The 17,230-nt window shown below is 42.9% G+C and overlaps 1 protein-coding gene across 1 annotated transcript in view; it reads left to right on the top strand.

The window, feature by feature from the left end:
• Positions 1-2,934: 2,934 nt before the first annotated feature.
• CDK19 (cyclin dependent kinase 19) overlaps positions 2,935-17,230 on the top strand; it is a 102,032-nt gene continuing 87,736 nt past the window's right edge. The window contains 1 exon segment of the mRNA XM_081941499.1: positions 2,935-3,613. Coding sequence (XP_081797625.1) covers positions 3,486-3,613 — 128 coding nt within the window. The 5' untranslated portion in view covers positions 2,935-3,485.

The raw sequence follows: 17,230 nt of genomic DNA, 5'->3' as shown, positions 1-17,230 counted from the left end.
AGGACAATCTGGTTCCGCCTCCCCACAGCGGGGGGTAGCGCCAGGGAAATCGAGCCGGAGAAGTGAGTGATCTGACCATGACAGGGGCGTGATGGCTAGATCCCCTACTCCTAGATCACTCGTCCACTGGTTGGAGACAAAAACAAGATCCAGTGTGTGGCCTCCCTCGTGCGTGGGGCCCTGAATTACTTGAGTCAGATCCATGGCTGCCATGGAAGCCATGAACTCCCGAACTGCCTCGGATGCTTCTCCCATCGACGGCAGGTTGAAATCCCCCATAACTAAAAGTTTGGGGGTCTCAACCGCCATCTCAGTGATCCGCTCGAGGAGTTCGGGCAGGGCCGCTGATGTATAGCGAGGAGCCAAGTATACAATCAGCAGGCCCAACTGCCTCCTTGGGCCCCATCTCACGCCCAGAGACTCACACCCGGATATCTGCGGCACAGTGAATTCTCTCGGTTCCAGATTCTCCCGTATAATTACCGCTACCCCACCACCCCTGCCCTGGGCCCGTGGCTGATGGAATACATGGTAACCCGGCGGGCACATTTCCACGAGGGGCAGACCTCCCTCGTGGCCCAACCAGGTCTCCGTTATTCCTGCGAGGTCCGGCTCCCCCTCTGAAATCAGATCGTTAATGAGGGGGGCCTTGTTGACCACGGACCTCGCATTACACAGCATCAGCCTGAGGCCCTGGCTCTGTAGTATCAGGTACTTACCTGATACGCCTCTTCTCATAGTGGGGGAGGAGTATCCAGCCCCTCCCTGATATGGTTATGTAACATGAGCGTTATGTTTGATGATTCAGCTGTTCTGTTGAAGAAATAAAGAAAGGTTGAAACTAAGATAAAGTCTGGAGTGGATGACACAGTGAGTCGGATAAGGTTCTTCGTCGATAACTGGGTGATACCTGGTGACCAGGGCGTGGCCCAAAGAGCTTATCTGACTCAGTCCAATCAATGAGAGGACAAGGTCAACCCATCCTGGATACTCCTCCCCCACTATGAAAAGAGGCATATCAGGTAAATACGAACACCCTATTTATACAATCCATTTTGTTTTATAAGAATAAATTGATCACACACCAAGAAAATAATTTTAAAGGAACGGCAATAACTAACGGCTCTTACATTCATGACATGATTACCCGTGGTTAACAACCATGATTTATACAATCCATTTTGTTTTATAAGAATAAATTGATCACACAGCTTGGTTCACTTTAAAATAGATTAAAATGTAGCTGTTAAATTGAAGGACAGGAGATTATGCAAACAAAAGTGTTAACTTACATTAATCTTCTTTATGACATTAAAAAAATCAAATAATCAAACTGGCCTTTCAATGTAATTCTACATTTAAAGCAGCAGCAAATTTAGTAACTCAGGACCCATGGCAAGTCTTTACCAGGCCAGAATGGAATGGATTTAAAGCAGGAATCCAATCGGGGCCTCTATCAATGGCTCAAATAAAGTAAACAAAAATCCAGAAACAAGGTGTTTGCCAAGGTAGGGAGATCAAAGAGAAAAGAGGGTTGGTAGAACTGTGCAAGAAAGGAGTGTGTGTATGTGTATGTTCCAAAGAGTAGCTAAAGTATTGGGAATGGGAGTTGGGGGGGACAAACAACCAGCAGAAGTAATTGGGGAAAAAGTAGTTTGTTGATTTCTTCTGAATAAAGGGATACTTCATTCTAGGTCGATGTTTGATGGTCAAAGGCTCAAGGTTTTTGGTAAACAATTGATAAGTAAGGTATTCTGTTGAGCAGTGCGTCCAATAGAAAGCAGTAGAAAGGCACCTATAGAATAGCGCAATGGAAGCTGGTATTTTCCAGATATACAGCAGCCAAAATTACGGCTGGTTTGTTCCTTCTGATTTTACTTTCTATGTGACATGTGGAATTTCAATTCCCAAATAAGATATATATAAATCCCAGCTTCCCATTTTTGAGTGTACACGTTTATCTAGTCAATATTTTATCCTGCCTTTTTGCTTTATAAGTAAGCCAAGGAGTGGACATACCTAATATTTCTTCCTAGTTTCTCCACAATGACCCTGTGATTAGATACCTCTTACAGTATTTGTTCATAATGCAAAGAAAACATTTTAAAAATTAAAAAACAAGCACATTTCCAGGTCAAAATGTTGCCACAGCCCTCAATATTTTACCACAAAGGATAAAATATAAGGCTATTCTGTGGGTGAGCATTTTTAAATCTGTAAAGTAACTAGGTTTGACGCTCCCCTCCCTTTCCAGGTATTTTTTATTGAAGAATCAAGAAGCCTGTCAGAATAGGTGGAAACACGTATTAAGCGAATTTTCGGCTTTTCAACTGTTGATATTAGTATTTTGAATATTTCACGAAAATTCTTGTGGGTACATTAGGAACTGATGATAGTAAATGGGATATTTGTAAAATAATTTCTCCAAGTCCGTTTCGAAGTTTTCATTTAAGTAGGTATATACAGCCTAAAGATGTTAGACTTTATCTCCAATTCTTTTTCGAGTAGGATTAGGTGCCCTAAATTTTCATCGGAAAGTGACGGGTTTTATACGCATTACCTGTAGAACAATGCCACCCATCTAATGGCATCTCAACTGCCTTATTAATTGCGACCATTATTCTTTCGCCTAGGGTTATGCCAAGGCCGAGCAGCCATCGGTGGGAATCGCGCGACCAGAGTCATTAATAATGTATCCAGGACGGGGGAAGGGCGGGAAACCCGAAGCATTTGAGCGAGGAGGGGACGAGCCGCTCCAGCCGAGTCCTTTGCCCGCAACGTTCAGCGCAAAGCTCCGCCCTCCCAACTAAAGGATTGAGAGCAGTATTTTAATTTAGAAGAGTGGGCCGCCTCATTGGTCGGGGAAGAAAAGGCGGGGTGAATTCTGTCCAATAGAAGCGAGTGAAGGAAAGAAGGGTAGGGCTTCAACCTGAATGACAGCTCGGGAGATAAACAAGTCCCTGCGCGAGACTTCATTAGCCGAGCTCCGTAGCCCAGTTTTTCCCTCCAGAAGGCAGCAGCTGGTGGCGGGCCAAAGGAATAAACTCATATCCCGGTTTCTCTACTGAGCCATCCGCGACTCGTTCACAACGTGAAGAGTCAGCAACTTCCCAGCACCCACTCAGCAATAATCGAGGGAGCGCGCCACAACGCGCAGGCGCTTGCTAAGGTACTGCAAGAGACTCTGGGCCTTGTAGTTCCGGCATTCCCAGTCTTCCCCAAGCGCCTGCGAATTCGCGCCTCCATCACTACTACCTGACCCAGAAGCCCTTGCGACTCTAACTCTTGGAAGCCGTGGTTGAAGCGGGTGGCGGCTGAGGGGACTCCCCCCCCAACTCCCCCCCAACCCAAAACAAGGAAATGGTGCCCAGTATGGTGGCCTCGTGCCCTTGCGCTTGAACGCTGCCGGTCCCACCGCCGCTGCCTTCCCCGTTGTCCACCTCCCTCTCTTCCTTCTCTAGTCGCTCCTTCCATGGGTGAAAGACATGGACTACGAGTTCAAATCCAAGCTGGCGGCCGAGCGCGAGCGGGTGGAGGATCTGTTCGAGTACGAGGGCTGCAAAGTCGGGCGAGGCACCTACGGGCACGTTTACAAAGCGCGGCGCAAGGACGGGTAAGAAGAGACCGCCAGGCGGGGAGCGGGAAGAGCGCGGCGGCGGCCCGGGGGAGCCGAGGTTAAGAGGCGTCGGTCCCGCGGCGACTGAACTTTCAAGCCCTGCTCCCTTCCGCGGCGCCGTCCCAGCAGCGGGGCTTAATATTCCCGCACCCGTCGGGTTGGGGCGGCTGGGGGGTTGGAGGGCAGGGCAGCTAACTGCAGGGAGAGCCTTTGGTGGGCGGGTCTAAGGGTCACCGTAGGCGGGGCCAGTGGTGGGCGGAGCCAGAATCCAGAAAACTCCCGACACCGTGAGGTACCTACGGGACGGATTGATCGTGCCGGGATTTGAACCCTCGAAATAGCAAAAGCATCTTTGGTGTGTTGACACTTTTCTGTGTCACCCGAATCCCATGCAGGAAAAAAGGTCAAAGGTTGTCCCATTGAAATTGAAATTAAATCTTTGTTTGAAAAAAAGAAATCGCTTAACACAGCGATTTCTGCCGTTTAAGGAAAAGGAACCGCCGGTTGGATGAAATTGATGCAAGCGAGTCATTTCTTCTGCTTTCCTTCTTTTCTTTCAACAAGAAACTAAGATCGAGAGTCATAAGTGAGATTCCCTAGCTAGAAAGCGGACAGATCAGCTTCTAGGGAAGGAAAACACTTTTGCTTTTCCGTTTCAGTATAAGTCATGGGTACTTTTTTCTCCCTGCATTATCACAGCACCGAAGATTGGTTCCACAACACTACCTAAACTTTTTGCTTGAACAGACAGTTTGATCCAAATGCTTGCTGTGTATGAACAACACAACATAAAGAGCCGACTACCATAGTCCTAGATGCTGGGGCATTTTATCTTCTCATTTACTCTCTTTTGGCAACCCTTTAAGTGCATTCAACTTAGTTCACCAACTTATTTCTTGCTATATACTTTCTGGGGGAAAAATAAAGTGAGGAAAGATCATTTGTTTAGTGCAAGATCTGCTGCTGCCTTTATACAGTTGTTTGCCTTCTGTTTTTCTTTGTGTCAAGTTCAAGGATGGAAGGGATTGCATGGTTGCTGCTGTCTCCTCACTCTTTGCAATGAACATATGCATCCTTGCCACTGGTAGTGCAGCAGGAAGGATTAGGCATAGTGGGATCATCAAAAAGGAAGACTTGGGTATAAGCAAAAATTGCCTGTATGGTTTTTCTGTTTCATTCTGTGGTTTGAAGAAGTATGCTAATTGGATCCAGTCCCCACTCTCAGAATAGGGGTGGAATAAGATGAAGCATCTACTCCCTGAAATCTCTTACCCTATACAGTAGTGGGCTCTTAGAAGCGGGAGCAATTTACTGGGGCAGCTTGAAACCTTCCCTGCTGGCCATTGATTTTGCTTGTGGGAAGCGAGCAAATACCTATTACATGATGTGGCCATAATCATGACCCAGACACCCAAATGCCTAGATTGGGATCATTTGACAATGGGGATGCTGTGACACCCGTAACTTACAGAACTGGTTGTAAGTTATTTTTTCAGTGTCATTGTAACTTTGAACATTCAATGAATGGATGGAAGTAAGCTGAGGACTATTGGTACTGCATCATCATCTAGAAAAGACAGGAATGCTTGCTTGTATTTTTGTTGATTAATATCCCTGTGGGCAGAGAAATGCAAGAGCAAAATGGCCAAACTTAGATGCATTAAAGAAGGAGATTTCAGAGATCTTAGGGCAGGATATCTCTATTTCTACTACTATCTATTATTTTAATGGCATGCTTCGCAAATGAGCTGCCTTTGGTTCATTATAACAGGTAGCATTAATCACTCTTTTGAAAATCAGGACTGAAAAGTAGAAGAGGAAAGGAGGATGCATGTAGTAATCTTTCTGCTCCTTTAGCAATTAATTACACAGGAAAAACGTCACTCTGAAAGACACAAGTGAAAAATGTATTGAAAAATAGAAAAAGGGAAAAAAAATCAGGATTAAGGATTCCATAATAATCTTATAGCCACCTTAAAATTGCTTCTGTACCTTAGAGCAGAGGTTCCTAAACTTTTTGCTATCACATCTCCTTTTAGTGTCAACTTACACAGCTGTTCTAAAATTCCAAACACCGAAATGAATACAAATGTACAAAGAAAACAATACCATGAAAGTATGCAATGTAACAATGTTTCTCTCTCTCTCCCTCTCCCTCTCTCTCTCTCTCTCTCTCTCTCTCTCTCTCTCTCTCTCTCTCTCTCTCCCTCCCCATCTCTCTCTCTCTCTCTCTCTCTCACACACACACACACACACACACACTCTCTTAAGTGTTTGCCTGTACCTTCCCAAGGTACAAGATAATTTAAAAAAATTAAAAACATACGTTGATGGAAAGTGAAAAAAAAAGCAAGGGAAGCGGCAGACCATGGGAATATCCCCCCTTCTTCACAAGATTAGTGGTATACCCCAGACTTTACTTTTAAAAAAGGATAAATTATTTTAGGGAATACCCAGAAGCTCTAGGGAGCCAATCAGTCAGATAATGTGATTTGTTCTGCATGGGGGATGATGGAGAAAGAAAGGATTTAAAAAATCCATTGCACTTGATATTGAAGTGATTGGCTCCTGTCTTTAAAAATCATCAGATCTGATATAAGTAGTCCTCAGTTAATGATGGTATTTGGAACCAAGAATTCTGTTACCTTGCAACTTGGTAGTAAAGTTCAACATCACTTGACCATGCTGACTTATATTGGCAGTTCTAGTTGCATTCATTAGATATTCTCACACAATCATTAGGCATGCTATCATGTGATTGCCATTTGTGATCTCCTGCTGGTTTCCCTATTGACTTGCTTATTGGAAACTAGCAGTGAAGGTTGCAAATGGTGATCACAGGATTGCAGGATGCTGTGACCATCATATCTGCCACTGTTGCAATTGCAAGCTGTTTGCCAAGTATATGAATTGTGATCATGAATTGTAGAGATGCTGCAATGGCTAGAACTTTGAGGACCAGCTGTAAGTCTCCTTGTTCAGTGCCACTGTAACTTTGAACCAGTAACTTTGAACCAACAAATGGTTGTTAATCAAGGACTATCTGTACTGTGCTTGGATATGTGCAGGCCAAATAAAACTATTAATAAAACTATTTGGCAGTTTGAGGCTCAAGGTTGACTCAGCCTTCTATCCTTCCAAGGTCGGTAAAATGAGGACCCAGATTGTCGGAGGCAAAATGCTGACTCTGTAAACCACTTAGAGAGGGCTGTAAAAGCACTGTAAAGCGGTATATGAGTCTCAGTGCTATTGCTATTAATACAGAAAAAAGGATCCTTAGATACCACTCCCTTAGAGGCACCTAAAAGTAGGAAACATTTTACCCATTAATGATTTCTTGTCTTCTGAAGCCAGAGCAAAGGTGAACTAATGAGAATATGTGACTAATTAGAATTAGTCCTTTATTGTCACTAGTTTGTGTCATTGTACATAAGGTCGCAGCTGTTGCAAATAATTAAATTTGCTTTGGGGGCTCATTTTGAAATTAAACATTGAAAAAGACCACACAGCCTCAGAGCCATTGGAAATTTTTACAGCTTTTTTACTACTCAGGATGTGAGTAGTTTAAAAATGCACAAGTCGAAGAGTACCTCTTTGTTGGATTGTTGGATATCTTGTATAATGTTATGTACATACTTTGTTGACCAAAGCATTTGTGATTCTAATACTTTCACATTCAAAGTTGCAAGCTTTGCATAGATTTATTGGGGGGGGAAAGACAATGAACATAGTGGCATTTATTTTTAAGTACATATACATAACATTGGGGAGCATGTCTTGGTGTTCTCCTTCCATGTATCTCTTTCCTGCCAGCCCCATCCCTCCTGTTCTTTGGAAGGAGGTTACCCTGCCAAGGATCTGCTGGTCTTTTGTCATGAGCAGGATGCCTCAGCTGTGAGTTTTATGAAGGTTTTTTTAATAGGCTTTTTTCTTCTTTTTACATTGTTGGGCTGTTCTTTTTTGTTTTTATATTTTAATTGTTTTTAAGCTTCCTAAAGTCATATATATGAGATCGGCAGCTATATAAATTTGAATAATAAATAGATATTCCAAGCTAATAGTAAAATCACAGTCATATTGATGGATCAAAATGCCCATTTGAAACAAAATTATAGTTTCCTAGCACACTACTTTATTTTTTAACCATTTAACTAGTACTTTAAAAGGAATTCTAGAAGTGAATTATATTTGTATTTCAGAAGGTTTTGACAGTCATTGAAGTACTGCAACATGGTAGTTGAAATAATTATTGTATAATGATATTGATTAAAAGGAGAAAGAAAAGACTATAATTAGTCAGGCCTTTATGACATGGAGCATTGGGCAGGTTTGGGAGTAACCATCCTATTATACTTCGCATATATGAGGACTAATTTGTTATACTTACATTCTGCATGGTCGTCTTCATTCTTCAAATGCTTTGACTTCCAAGTAGATGATGATCATGCCCTCATCTGAAAAAGTATTTAGTCAAAGATCTGAAGGGGAACATGGTAAATTCACATGTCTGACATTTGAAGAGGGGTAATATGTAAGCTTCTATGCTAAAAGTCTTCAAGTCAAGATGAAGAAGGTATGGTTTAAATAGAAGATGTAATGGGCTAAACAGAAACCCGGGAGCATTTGTTTTTCAAGAAATTCTACATCATAAAGTGTAGGCTGCAGTAATAAAAGCATAAAAAGACACAGACTAAAAGACACATTATCTCCAAAATAATTTAATGATAGGAAATATCCTTTCCTATCAAAAACTATGTAAATAGGTGGTTAAATTGTAGGATGACAACTGAGTTAAAGGAATACGAGAGCTCAAAAGATTACAAAAAGCTCTGTGTGTATTTTGATCTGATCCAGACCAGCTCCACTTTATGTTCTTAAAACTAGGGAACTTTTCCTACTTTTCTTATAAACGGAGCAAATATGGCTAGAAATTGTCTCTTAACGTCATCATTGTGATAGTTGCCAACTGTGAATTAAAAATGTCTAAGCAAAGCCTTTCCTGTTTTGATACCTTAGATGGTAGGAAATAGCAATGGAATTTACTCATTGCAAGGTTAAGTTGGGCTGTTTTTAGTTAGCTAGTCAGGCACTTTATCTCTCTTTTTGTCATAGAGGTTGCTGTAGTATTTTCCTTGGGTGAAGACTTGAGTAAAGACATATTCAGACCAATATAGATCCCATAATTCTGTAGTAGAATTGACTTCAGCTTCTGAACAATCTGTACTGAAAAAGGAAAAAAAAAAGTTGGTAATCTTTATAAATATGAAGATATGTTGAAAATATATATTGGAAATGCCTGTTGAAATCTTATTTAGCTGTGTGTCTGGCTTTTAAATGAACTTCTTGAAAATGTAGGCTCAGAGAGTGGAATACATTTCTTATATGCCTGTTTGCTCTAAATTTTGCTCAGTTTGCATAATGTATCCCAGGTGTACAATTGGTTGCTATAAGTTGCTTCCATTTCTTATTTGTAGGCTCAAGAATCCCCCAAGGTCAAACTGCTGAAATTTGGCATCAGATCACCAAATAATAACATGAGAGTTATCTTCTTTCCGGAACAGGAAACTCAGCTTTGTAATACCTCTAACAGGTTTAATTCAGTTTTAAAATAATAATAGTAATACACTCAATCGCTCCTCACTCAGGAAGTGATGGAAAAATTCTGCTTTGATACGTTTTGATATAATCATTGTGTCATTACCTTCTATGTGTCTGAATGGCTAAACATTTTTTAAGAGTAACTCTCAACTGGTTTTCTTACCCTAATTTTGACAGTTGACAGAATGTAGATTTTTCTTAGTATGGTATTCGTTCTAAGAATATTTAAGTATACATAGTGTTCTGATTGTATATCTACAACAATATGTTTAAAATTCTGCAAAACATAGATATAACTAATGATATAATAATAAATTGGTTACTTGCTGAATTCAAAAGACAGCTTGATTGGTAATGTGACTATATGGCCAAAGGTTATTTAATTTTGGATATAAAATTAAATATAGATTTATCCTTGGACTGGAATGAACAATGTATGATATTAAGTTTAATACATCTGAGATGTTGTATCCTACAGTTAGCTTTAGGCCATTTGAAATCATACAGCAACAGATTATCCTGGAGATATTGGGAAGACATTGTGTGCAACTGAAAGCTTCCTCTATGAGCATGCCATTACTAACCCGGTCTCTGTTTTTCTGTCTGTATACATTTTCATTTCAATGTGGAGCTAAAAAATTTGGAAGAAATACCCAATTTCAGCCTTATCTACAGTATTGTGAACTCTGGACCAATCTTCCAACTTTGGAAAAGTACACTGCATCATCATTATATTGGATACTGCACTTTTAGTCTTATAGAGTCAGATAAGCATTGGAAGATTAGGTGAAGAGAAATGATGATAGTGTCTGTGCTAGTAGGGATTCAAAGAGTAAGACAAATGAAAACATGGATGGAAAATCAGCGAGACTTTCATGATTTATTTATATAGTGATAATGTTCTCTCTTTACTCTTACTGTTAAAATGTACTGTACAGTACAAATATGTGGGTAGACTTGGTTTGATGTAATTTTGATGTAATAATTATGGAGTCATTTTGTCACTTCCTGATAATTTAGATAGAGTATTGAATTTTAAATTCAGAATTTATATATACTAAAACTTGAGGAAGGCAAAGACTGCAAAGAGTTGTATTCCCATTTAATTATGCATTATTGATAGCAAACAACTGTAACATGGGTAGTGGTAGATTTTTAGGAAGGACTTTCCTAAATTATAATTATGAAAATGATATTATTACTTTGGAACTGTAAACCCTACTTCAATAGAAAATATCAAGACTTTTCTGACGTGACAGAGATTGCGACAGTTTTGATTTGTTCTTCCCGGCTTCGTTCTGTGAATATGTTGGACATTGCCCAATAAGTGCCTGGTTTTGAACTCTACCTTATTCTCAGTTTTGGACAGTTCATTTTTTTAATATGAAGGAAGTGCATGTGTGTGTCCATATGTGCATGCAGGGACATGCTTTTGAAATACTCAAGAAATAAATAGAATCAATGGGAAACCATTTTGCACATCTAACTTTTTTTACTGACATTTTAATGATAATAGTATACATAGTTATTTGGGAGAAAGTTCATTGACAGTGACTTATTTTTGAGTAGTCGTGTTTAGGATTGTACTGTTTACCAACTTGTCAATTTCTCATTACATTGAGTTGGATGCTCTTCAAAAGCAGGCTAGAGATTTAGAAAGATAATTCAGGATATGTCTTTCGTTATGATTTTTTAATGGAGAAATAAATTAATGGTTGATGCTGCTGCTTAGAAATCTACTTTGTAAACTAAAATACATATGTAATTAACTCTATTATAAATATAAAGCTTTAGTGAATATTCATTTAAAATGTTAAAATCACACAGTTGTGGGTTACATCTAGAACATCTAGAAATATGTAATGAGTGTGCCAGATCTAGTAAACTCTATGCAGTTCTGTAGAAAAGTATTGAATGGAGATAAGCTTGAAGAAATAAAGAAATAAACATCAGCTTACTCTGGGTTTAAGGGAATTCAAGATAACAGTGTTTGATTCTCTTTGTCATATTTTCAAGGTACTAATATAATGCCCTTTAACTTTAGAGTTGCCATACTGCTTGTGATATCTGTTTCCTGACCTGGCCTACCTCATTGACAAATACTAAGGAAGCACATTTAAATAAAATTAAATAATTTTTAGAAGGGAAGCCAAAAGAAAATGAAAGGGGCAGTGACCAGACGGGTGATAGAGGACTTAGTCTCTTCATTAAAGAAATATGTGCAAACTTTTGGGGTGTGTGTGTGTTTTTTTTAATGGAAGCCTGTAGCAGTGTTGTCAGTTAAAATTCCATAGAAACCCAGCAGTAATGCATATTTATAGTTTTCTAATCACCATGGTACCAAGGGACTGCTATAGTATAGCTAAAATCCATGTTAGCAGCTTACACAAATGTATGATTATTTCCTGTGCCTTTCTTCTCAGAGGGATGAAAACACTTAGTACCTGATACATTATTATAATTATGTATTTGTTGATTAATCTATTTGTATTCTAGAATCTAATTAGTCGATAAAGTTGTATAGATATTTTTATATTGCACATCATAAGTTGTGAATCTTTCTAAAATGGTTAGTTTTCAGCCAAGTTATTGATATATAGTAGTGGGACTTTTGATTTCAGTGTGCAGTAGCATAGTCAGTAAAATTTTCTTTTTTTATCTGATCAGCTATCTGTACATTTGATTTATGTAGAAATTAGCCACAATGAAATGTTAGCTTTCCATGCTTCTTGAGACACATTTAAATATACTTGCAGGGTTTACTGGGACATGCAAATGGAATATTAGCAAAGGAGCTTACTAGCAGCCTGATTAGGATGCTGTTAGGAAGGAGGAAGCGTGCTTTAAGGGGTTTTTTAGCTAATTGTTTTTTAAAATGCATAAAGGGTTTTAAGGGTGGGGGGGGGAAGGATCAGATCAGGAGCGATAGTAGAGCCAGGCAATTAGGTGTGGTTGAAAGAGGAAGGAATGGAGCGGGTGAGGAAAGGGAGGATAACATTCCATTACAGGGCTCTTTGATACCAACGGTCGTGGGGAGGGGCAGGTGCGAGGACACATTAAGAACGCGCAGTCGGTTGGGAGACCGGGGTTTTTGGTCATTCCCGGTCGTTTGTACCAACCCCTGCATACTAGGTGGTCAGGTTTCACAGGCCCAAGGCCTGAGACTGCTGTTATGCAACGCGAGGTCCGTTGTTAATAAGGCCCCCCTCATTCATGATCTTATCTTGGAGGGGGAGCCGGACCTCGCAGGAATAACCGAGACCTGGTTGGGCTCCGAGGGAGGTTTACCCCTCGTTGAATTGTGCCCACCAGGTTATCGAGCATTTCATCAGCCTCGGGCCCAGGGGAGGGGCGGCGGGGTAGCAGTGATTATTCGGGAAGACCTTGAGCCGAGAGAGTTCACCGTGCCACAGACATCCGGGTGTGAGTCCCTTGTTGTGAGATGGGGCCCAGGGAGGCAGTTGGGCCTGCTGATAGTATACCTGGCTCCTCGCTATACATCAGCGGCCCTGCCTGAACTCCTTGAGCTGATCTCATCGGTGGCGATTGAGACCCCCAACCTTATAGTGATGGGGGATTTCAATATGCCGTCGATGGGAGAAGCGTCTGAGGGGGTTCGGGAGTTCATGGCTTCCATGACAGCCATGGACCTGACCCAGTTAATTCAGGGCCCTACTCACGAGGGAGGCCACACGCTGGACCTCGTTTTTGTCTCAGGCCGGTGGATGAGTGATCAGGGAATAGGGGACTTAGTCATTACTCCCCTGTCATGGTCGGATCACTATCTTCTCCGGCTGGACTTCCCTGGTGCTACCCCACACCGCGAGGAGGCGGAACCGGAAGGTATTAGATGGTTCCGCCCCAAGCGCCTGTTGGAACCAGATAGGTTCCAGACGGAGCTTGGGCCACCTCCTGTGGATTTGACCCGCCCCCGAGTGGAGGACCTGGTAGACGCATGGAGTAGTGCGACTACCGGGGCCCTGGACCGGGTGGCGCCTTTGCGGCCTCTCCTGCGGCGACGAACCACCCTGGCTCCCTGGTTTACCGAGGAGCTAAGGGTGATGAAACGCCAAAGGAGACGCCTAGAGAGTCGTTGGAGATCCTCTCGTTCCGAATTTGACCGAGCACAGGCACGAGCCTACTTGAGGACGTACCTTGTGGCATTAAGAGCGGCCAAACGTCAACATTGCGCCGCCCTTATTGCGTCTGCAGATAACCGCCCTGCCGCCTTGTTTCGGGTGACTCGTTCCCTCTTGTTTGAGAGGCCGCGGGAAGCCCCTTTACAGGGTAGAGCAGAGGAGTTTGGGAAATATCTACATGACAAAGTCGCTCAAATCCGGATGGGATGGACCCCCTTCAGTGGTTCAGTAGAGACGCCCGTGGCGAGTCTTGAGGGTCCGCTTTGGGAGGAGTTTGATTCGGTTGCCATCGAGGATTTGGACAGGTTGCGTGGACGTCTGCGACCCACCACATGTTTATTGGACCCGTGTCCCTCCTGGCTTGTACTGGCATCCTGGGAGGTTACACGTGACTGGCTCCTGGTCCTAGTGAACACTTCGTTGGGTGAGGGGTCTCTACCAGCCGCCTTGAAAGAGGCGGTGGTGAGACCCCTGCTCAAGAAGTCTTCCCTGGACCCGACGGACCTAGTCAATTATCGTCCAGTCTCCAACCTTCCTTTTTTAGCGAAGGTTGTAGAGAGTGTGGTGGCACAGCAGTTCCCACGCCACCTGGAGGAAAATGATTATCTAGACCCGCGCCAGTCCGGCTTCCGACCCGGGCACAGCACGGAGACGGCCTTGGTCGCATTGGTGGATGATCTCTGGCGGGCCAGAGATAGGGGTTGTTCCTCTATCCTGGTCCTATTAGACCTCTCGGCGGCTTTCGATACCATCGACCATGGTATCCTGTTGCACCGGCTGGAGGGGCTGGGAGTCAGGGGCACCGTGTTACGGTGGTTTGGCTCCTACCTCACTGACCGGACGCAACGTGTGTTGGCAGGGGAGCAGAGATCGACCCGGAGGCCTCTCACATGTGGAGTGCCACAGGGTTCGGTACTCTCGCCTCTCCTGTTCAACACATACATGAAACCGCTGGGCGAGATCATCCGTGGTTTTGGGGTGGGATATCATCTGTATGCTGATGACACTCAGCTATACATCTCCACCCCAAACCACCCCAATGAGGCCATCGAGGTGATGTCCCGGTGTTTGGAGGCCGTACGGATCTGGATGGATGGCAACCGACTGAAACTCAACCCTTCCAAGACGGAGTGGCTGTGGCTTCCGGCGCCCCGGTTCAACCAGGTGTGTCCATCTCTGGCCATTGGGGGCGTGCAACTAGCCCCTATGGAACAGGTGCGCAATTTGGGCGTCCTCCTGGATGCCCGGCTGTCCATGGATGACCATGTAACAGCCGTGGCAAGGGGGGCGTTCCATCAGGTTCGCCTGATGCGCCAATTGCGCCCCTTATTGGACCGGGATGCCCTACGCACAGTCACCCATGCGCTGGTGACGTCTCGCCTGGACTACTGCAATGCTCTCTACATGGGGCTTCCTTTGAGATGCACTCGGAGACTACAGTTGGTCCAGAACGCGGCCGCGCGGGTGATCATGGGGAGGACTAGATTCTCCCCTGTAACACCTCTCCTGCGCGAGCTGCACTGGCTTCCTGTGGTCTTCCGAGTGCGTTTCAAGGTCTTGATTATGATCTTTAAAGCGCTCCATGGCACAGGGCCTAGTTACATGCAGGATCGCATCCTGCCCCACACATCCCTACGACCAATCCGCTCTCACAGAGAGGGACTTCTCCGGGTGCCGACCGCCAAACAGTGTCGGGGGGCGACACCCAGGAGCAGAGCCTTCTCTGTGATGGGCCCAGCCCTGTGGAATGACCTCCCCCGGGACATCAGGATGACTTCCGATCTCCGCTCCTTCCGTGTACAACTGAAAACCCACCTCTTCCAACTATCTGGCCTGGCTCAACCGTAATTTCCTCGTACTCCTCCTGACTGTCTGTTTTAATCATTTTGAATTGGATTGTACATGGGGTATTGTAATTAGGGTATTTTAATGGTTTTTAATGGTTTTTAACTGTCTATGTATTGTATCTGTCAACCTCCTCCGAACATGTGTGTCCTTGTACTTATGTGTGTCGTGGATTTATGTAAATGTTATATGTTTTTACTCCATTGTACGCCGCCCCGAGTCCTTTTCGGAAAGGGAGCGGCTAATAAATTTAAATTATTATTATTATTAGGATGCTATCACTGCATAAGAGTAGGAAATAATATGCTTCATAAATTTAAATATGGGTAAACGAATTTAATTCTGTTATGTATATGGTAAACTTACGAAAGCCTTTCATATGGCCTATATCTTGTAGGAATGAGGTAATCTAATGTTGGAATTGATGAGTGCCTGCAGTGCTTGGTTAGAGAGTTACTTGTCTGTAGCAACTGTAACTCTGAAGTATTCTGAGTTGCATTGATTATGTATAGTGTATTATTATTGTGCCAACCTTGAATTTTTGAACTTGATTTTCTAAAATGCTGATATAGCCGGCTAATCTGATCTTTCTAAATCAATATGCCTAATAAATCCAGAGTCTTGGAGTCTATTATCATATCGACGGGTTTTTAATTTTGTAATTTTATTTAGGGGATTTTAAATTGTGATTTTAATTGTTTCCATTCATCTATCTACCTCCTCCACGTACACGTATACGTCTATATTTTTGTGTATGTATTGTCCATTTTTGTATTTTATGTGTTTTTTATTGTACGCCGCCCCGAGTCCTTCGGGAGAGGGTGCGGCTAACAAATAATTTTTAAAAAAAATTATTATTATTATTATTATTATTATTATTATTATTATTATTATTATTATTATTATTATTATTATTATTATTATTAAGATTATAAGCTATTTAATGTGAAACTCCATAACTGGTAGTTATTCCAACAGGTATTAACACAAGGAACATTAAAAATATTCAGTAGGTTTGAGAATACGTTTACAGAAAAAGGGCGTTGGTACTTACCTGATACTCCTCTTCTAATAAGGGGGAGATAGCATCCATGTATGGGTTGACACTGTCCGTACTCTGATTGGACTGAGTCTGATTACTAATTAATTAGCAAGCCTTATAACCCCATCCTGGTGCGGCTCCACCCAGTTTTTCAACAAAGGAAATAAATACAGATTCAAAGGTTTTATCCAACAATGGTTTTAGTAAGGAACTCATAAATGGTACAAATGTCACTGAACCCTTAAGGAAGTCAAAGTTATACACAACATGGAGGCACAGCTAGAACTGGTACAACAGATGGAAGGGGTTGGATGCTATCTCCTCCTTATTAGAAGAGGTGTATCAGGTAACACCCTTTCTCAATAAGGGTGGATATAGCATCCATGTATGGGACATACCCAAGCCCAGCCGTTCTCAAGGGAGGGAAGTAGACCGTTCTAGCTGGTGACTCTCCGACCGGACCGCTTGCAAGACCCTACGACCAAAGGCTGCGTCCGCAGAAGCAAACTTATCTAATTTGTAGTGCCTGATAAAGGGCGAAGGGGACGCTCATGCTGCGGCCGTGCAAATCTCGTCCAAAGAGGCTTGAGTAGCCCATGCCGTGGTGGAGGCAGCTCTCCTCGTGGAATGAGCTGTGATGCCACTCGGTGCTGTCTCCCCTTGTGATTCATATGCCATCCCAATGCAATGCCTGACCCCCCTGCCAGTGCAAGCCACAGTTACCTTCTGCCCTGGGATGCGGAATGAAAAGAGACAAAAAGCATCTCTGTCCTACGTATTGGAGACGTACGATCTATATAAATTTGAAGGGCTCGGCGAACGTCTAGATTGTGCCAAAGCGCCTCTAACGGCTGCTCAGAAGCGGGACAGAAGTCAAGTAACACAAACTCCTGGGCTCTGTGAAACCAGGACCCCATCTTTGGAATGAATGTAGGGTCAAGGCGTAAGAGGACCCTATCCTGATAGAACTTGCACAGGTTCTCCCGAACA

Source organism: Natrix helvetica, assembly GCF_964273705.1.
Source record: "Natrix helvetica genome assembly, chromosome: 2".
Lineage (NCBI taxonomy): Eukaryota > Metazoa > Chordata > Lepidosauria > Squamata > Natricidae > Natrix > Natrix helvetica.
This window is presented reverse-complemented; position numbering and strand designations above follow the sequence as displayed.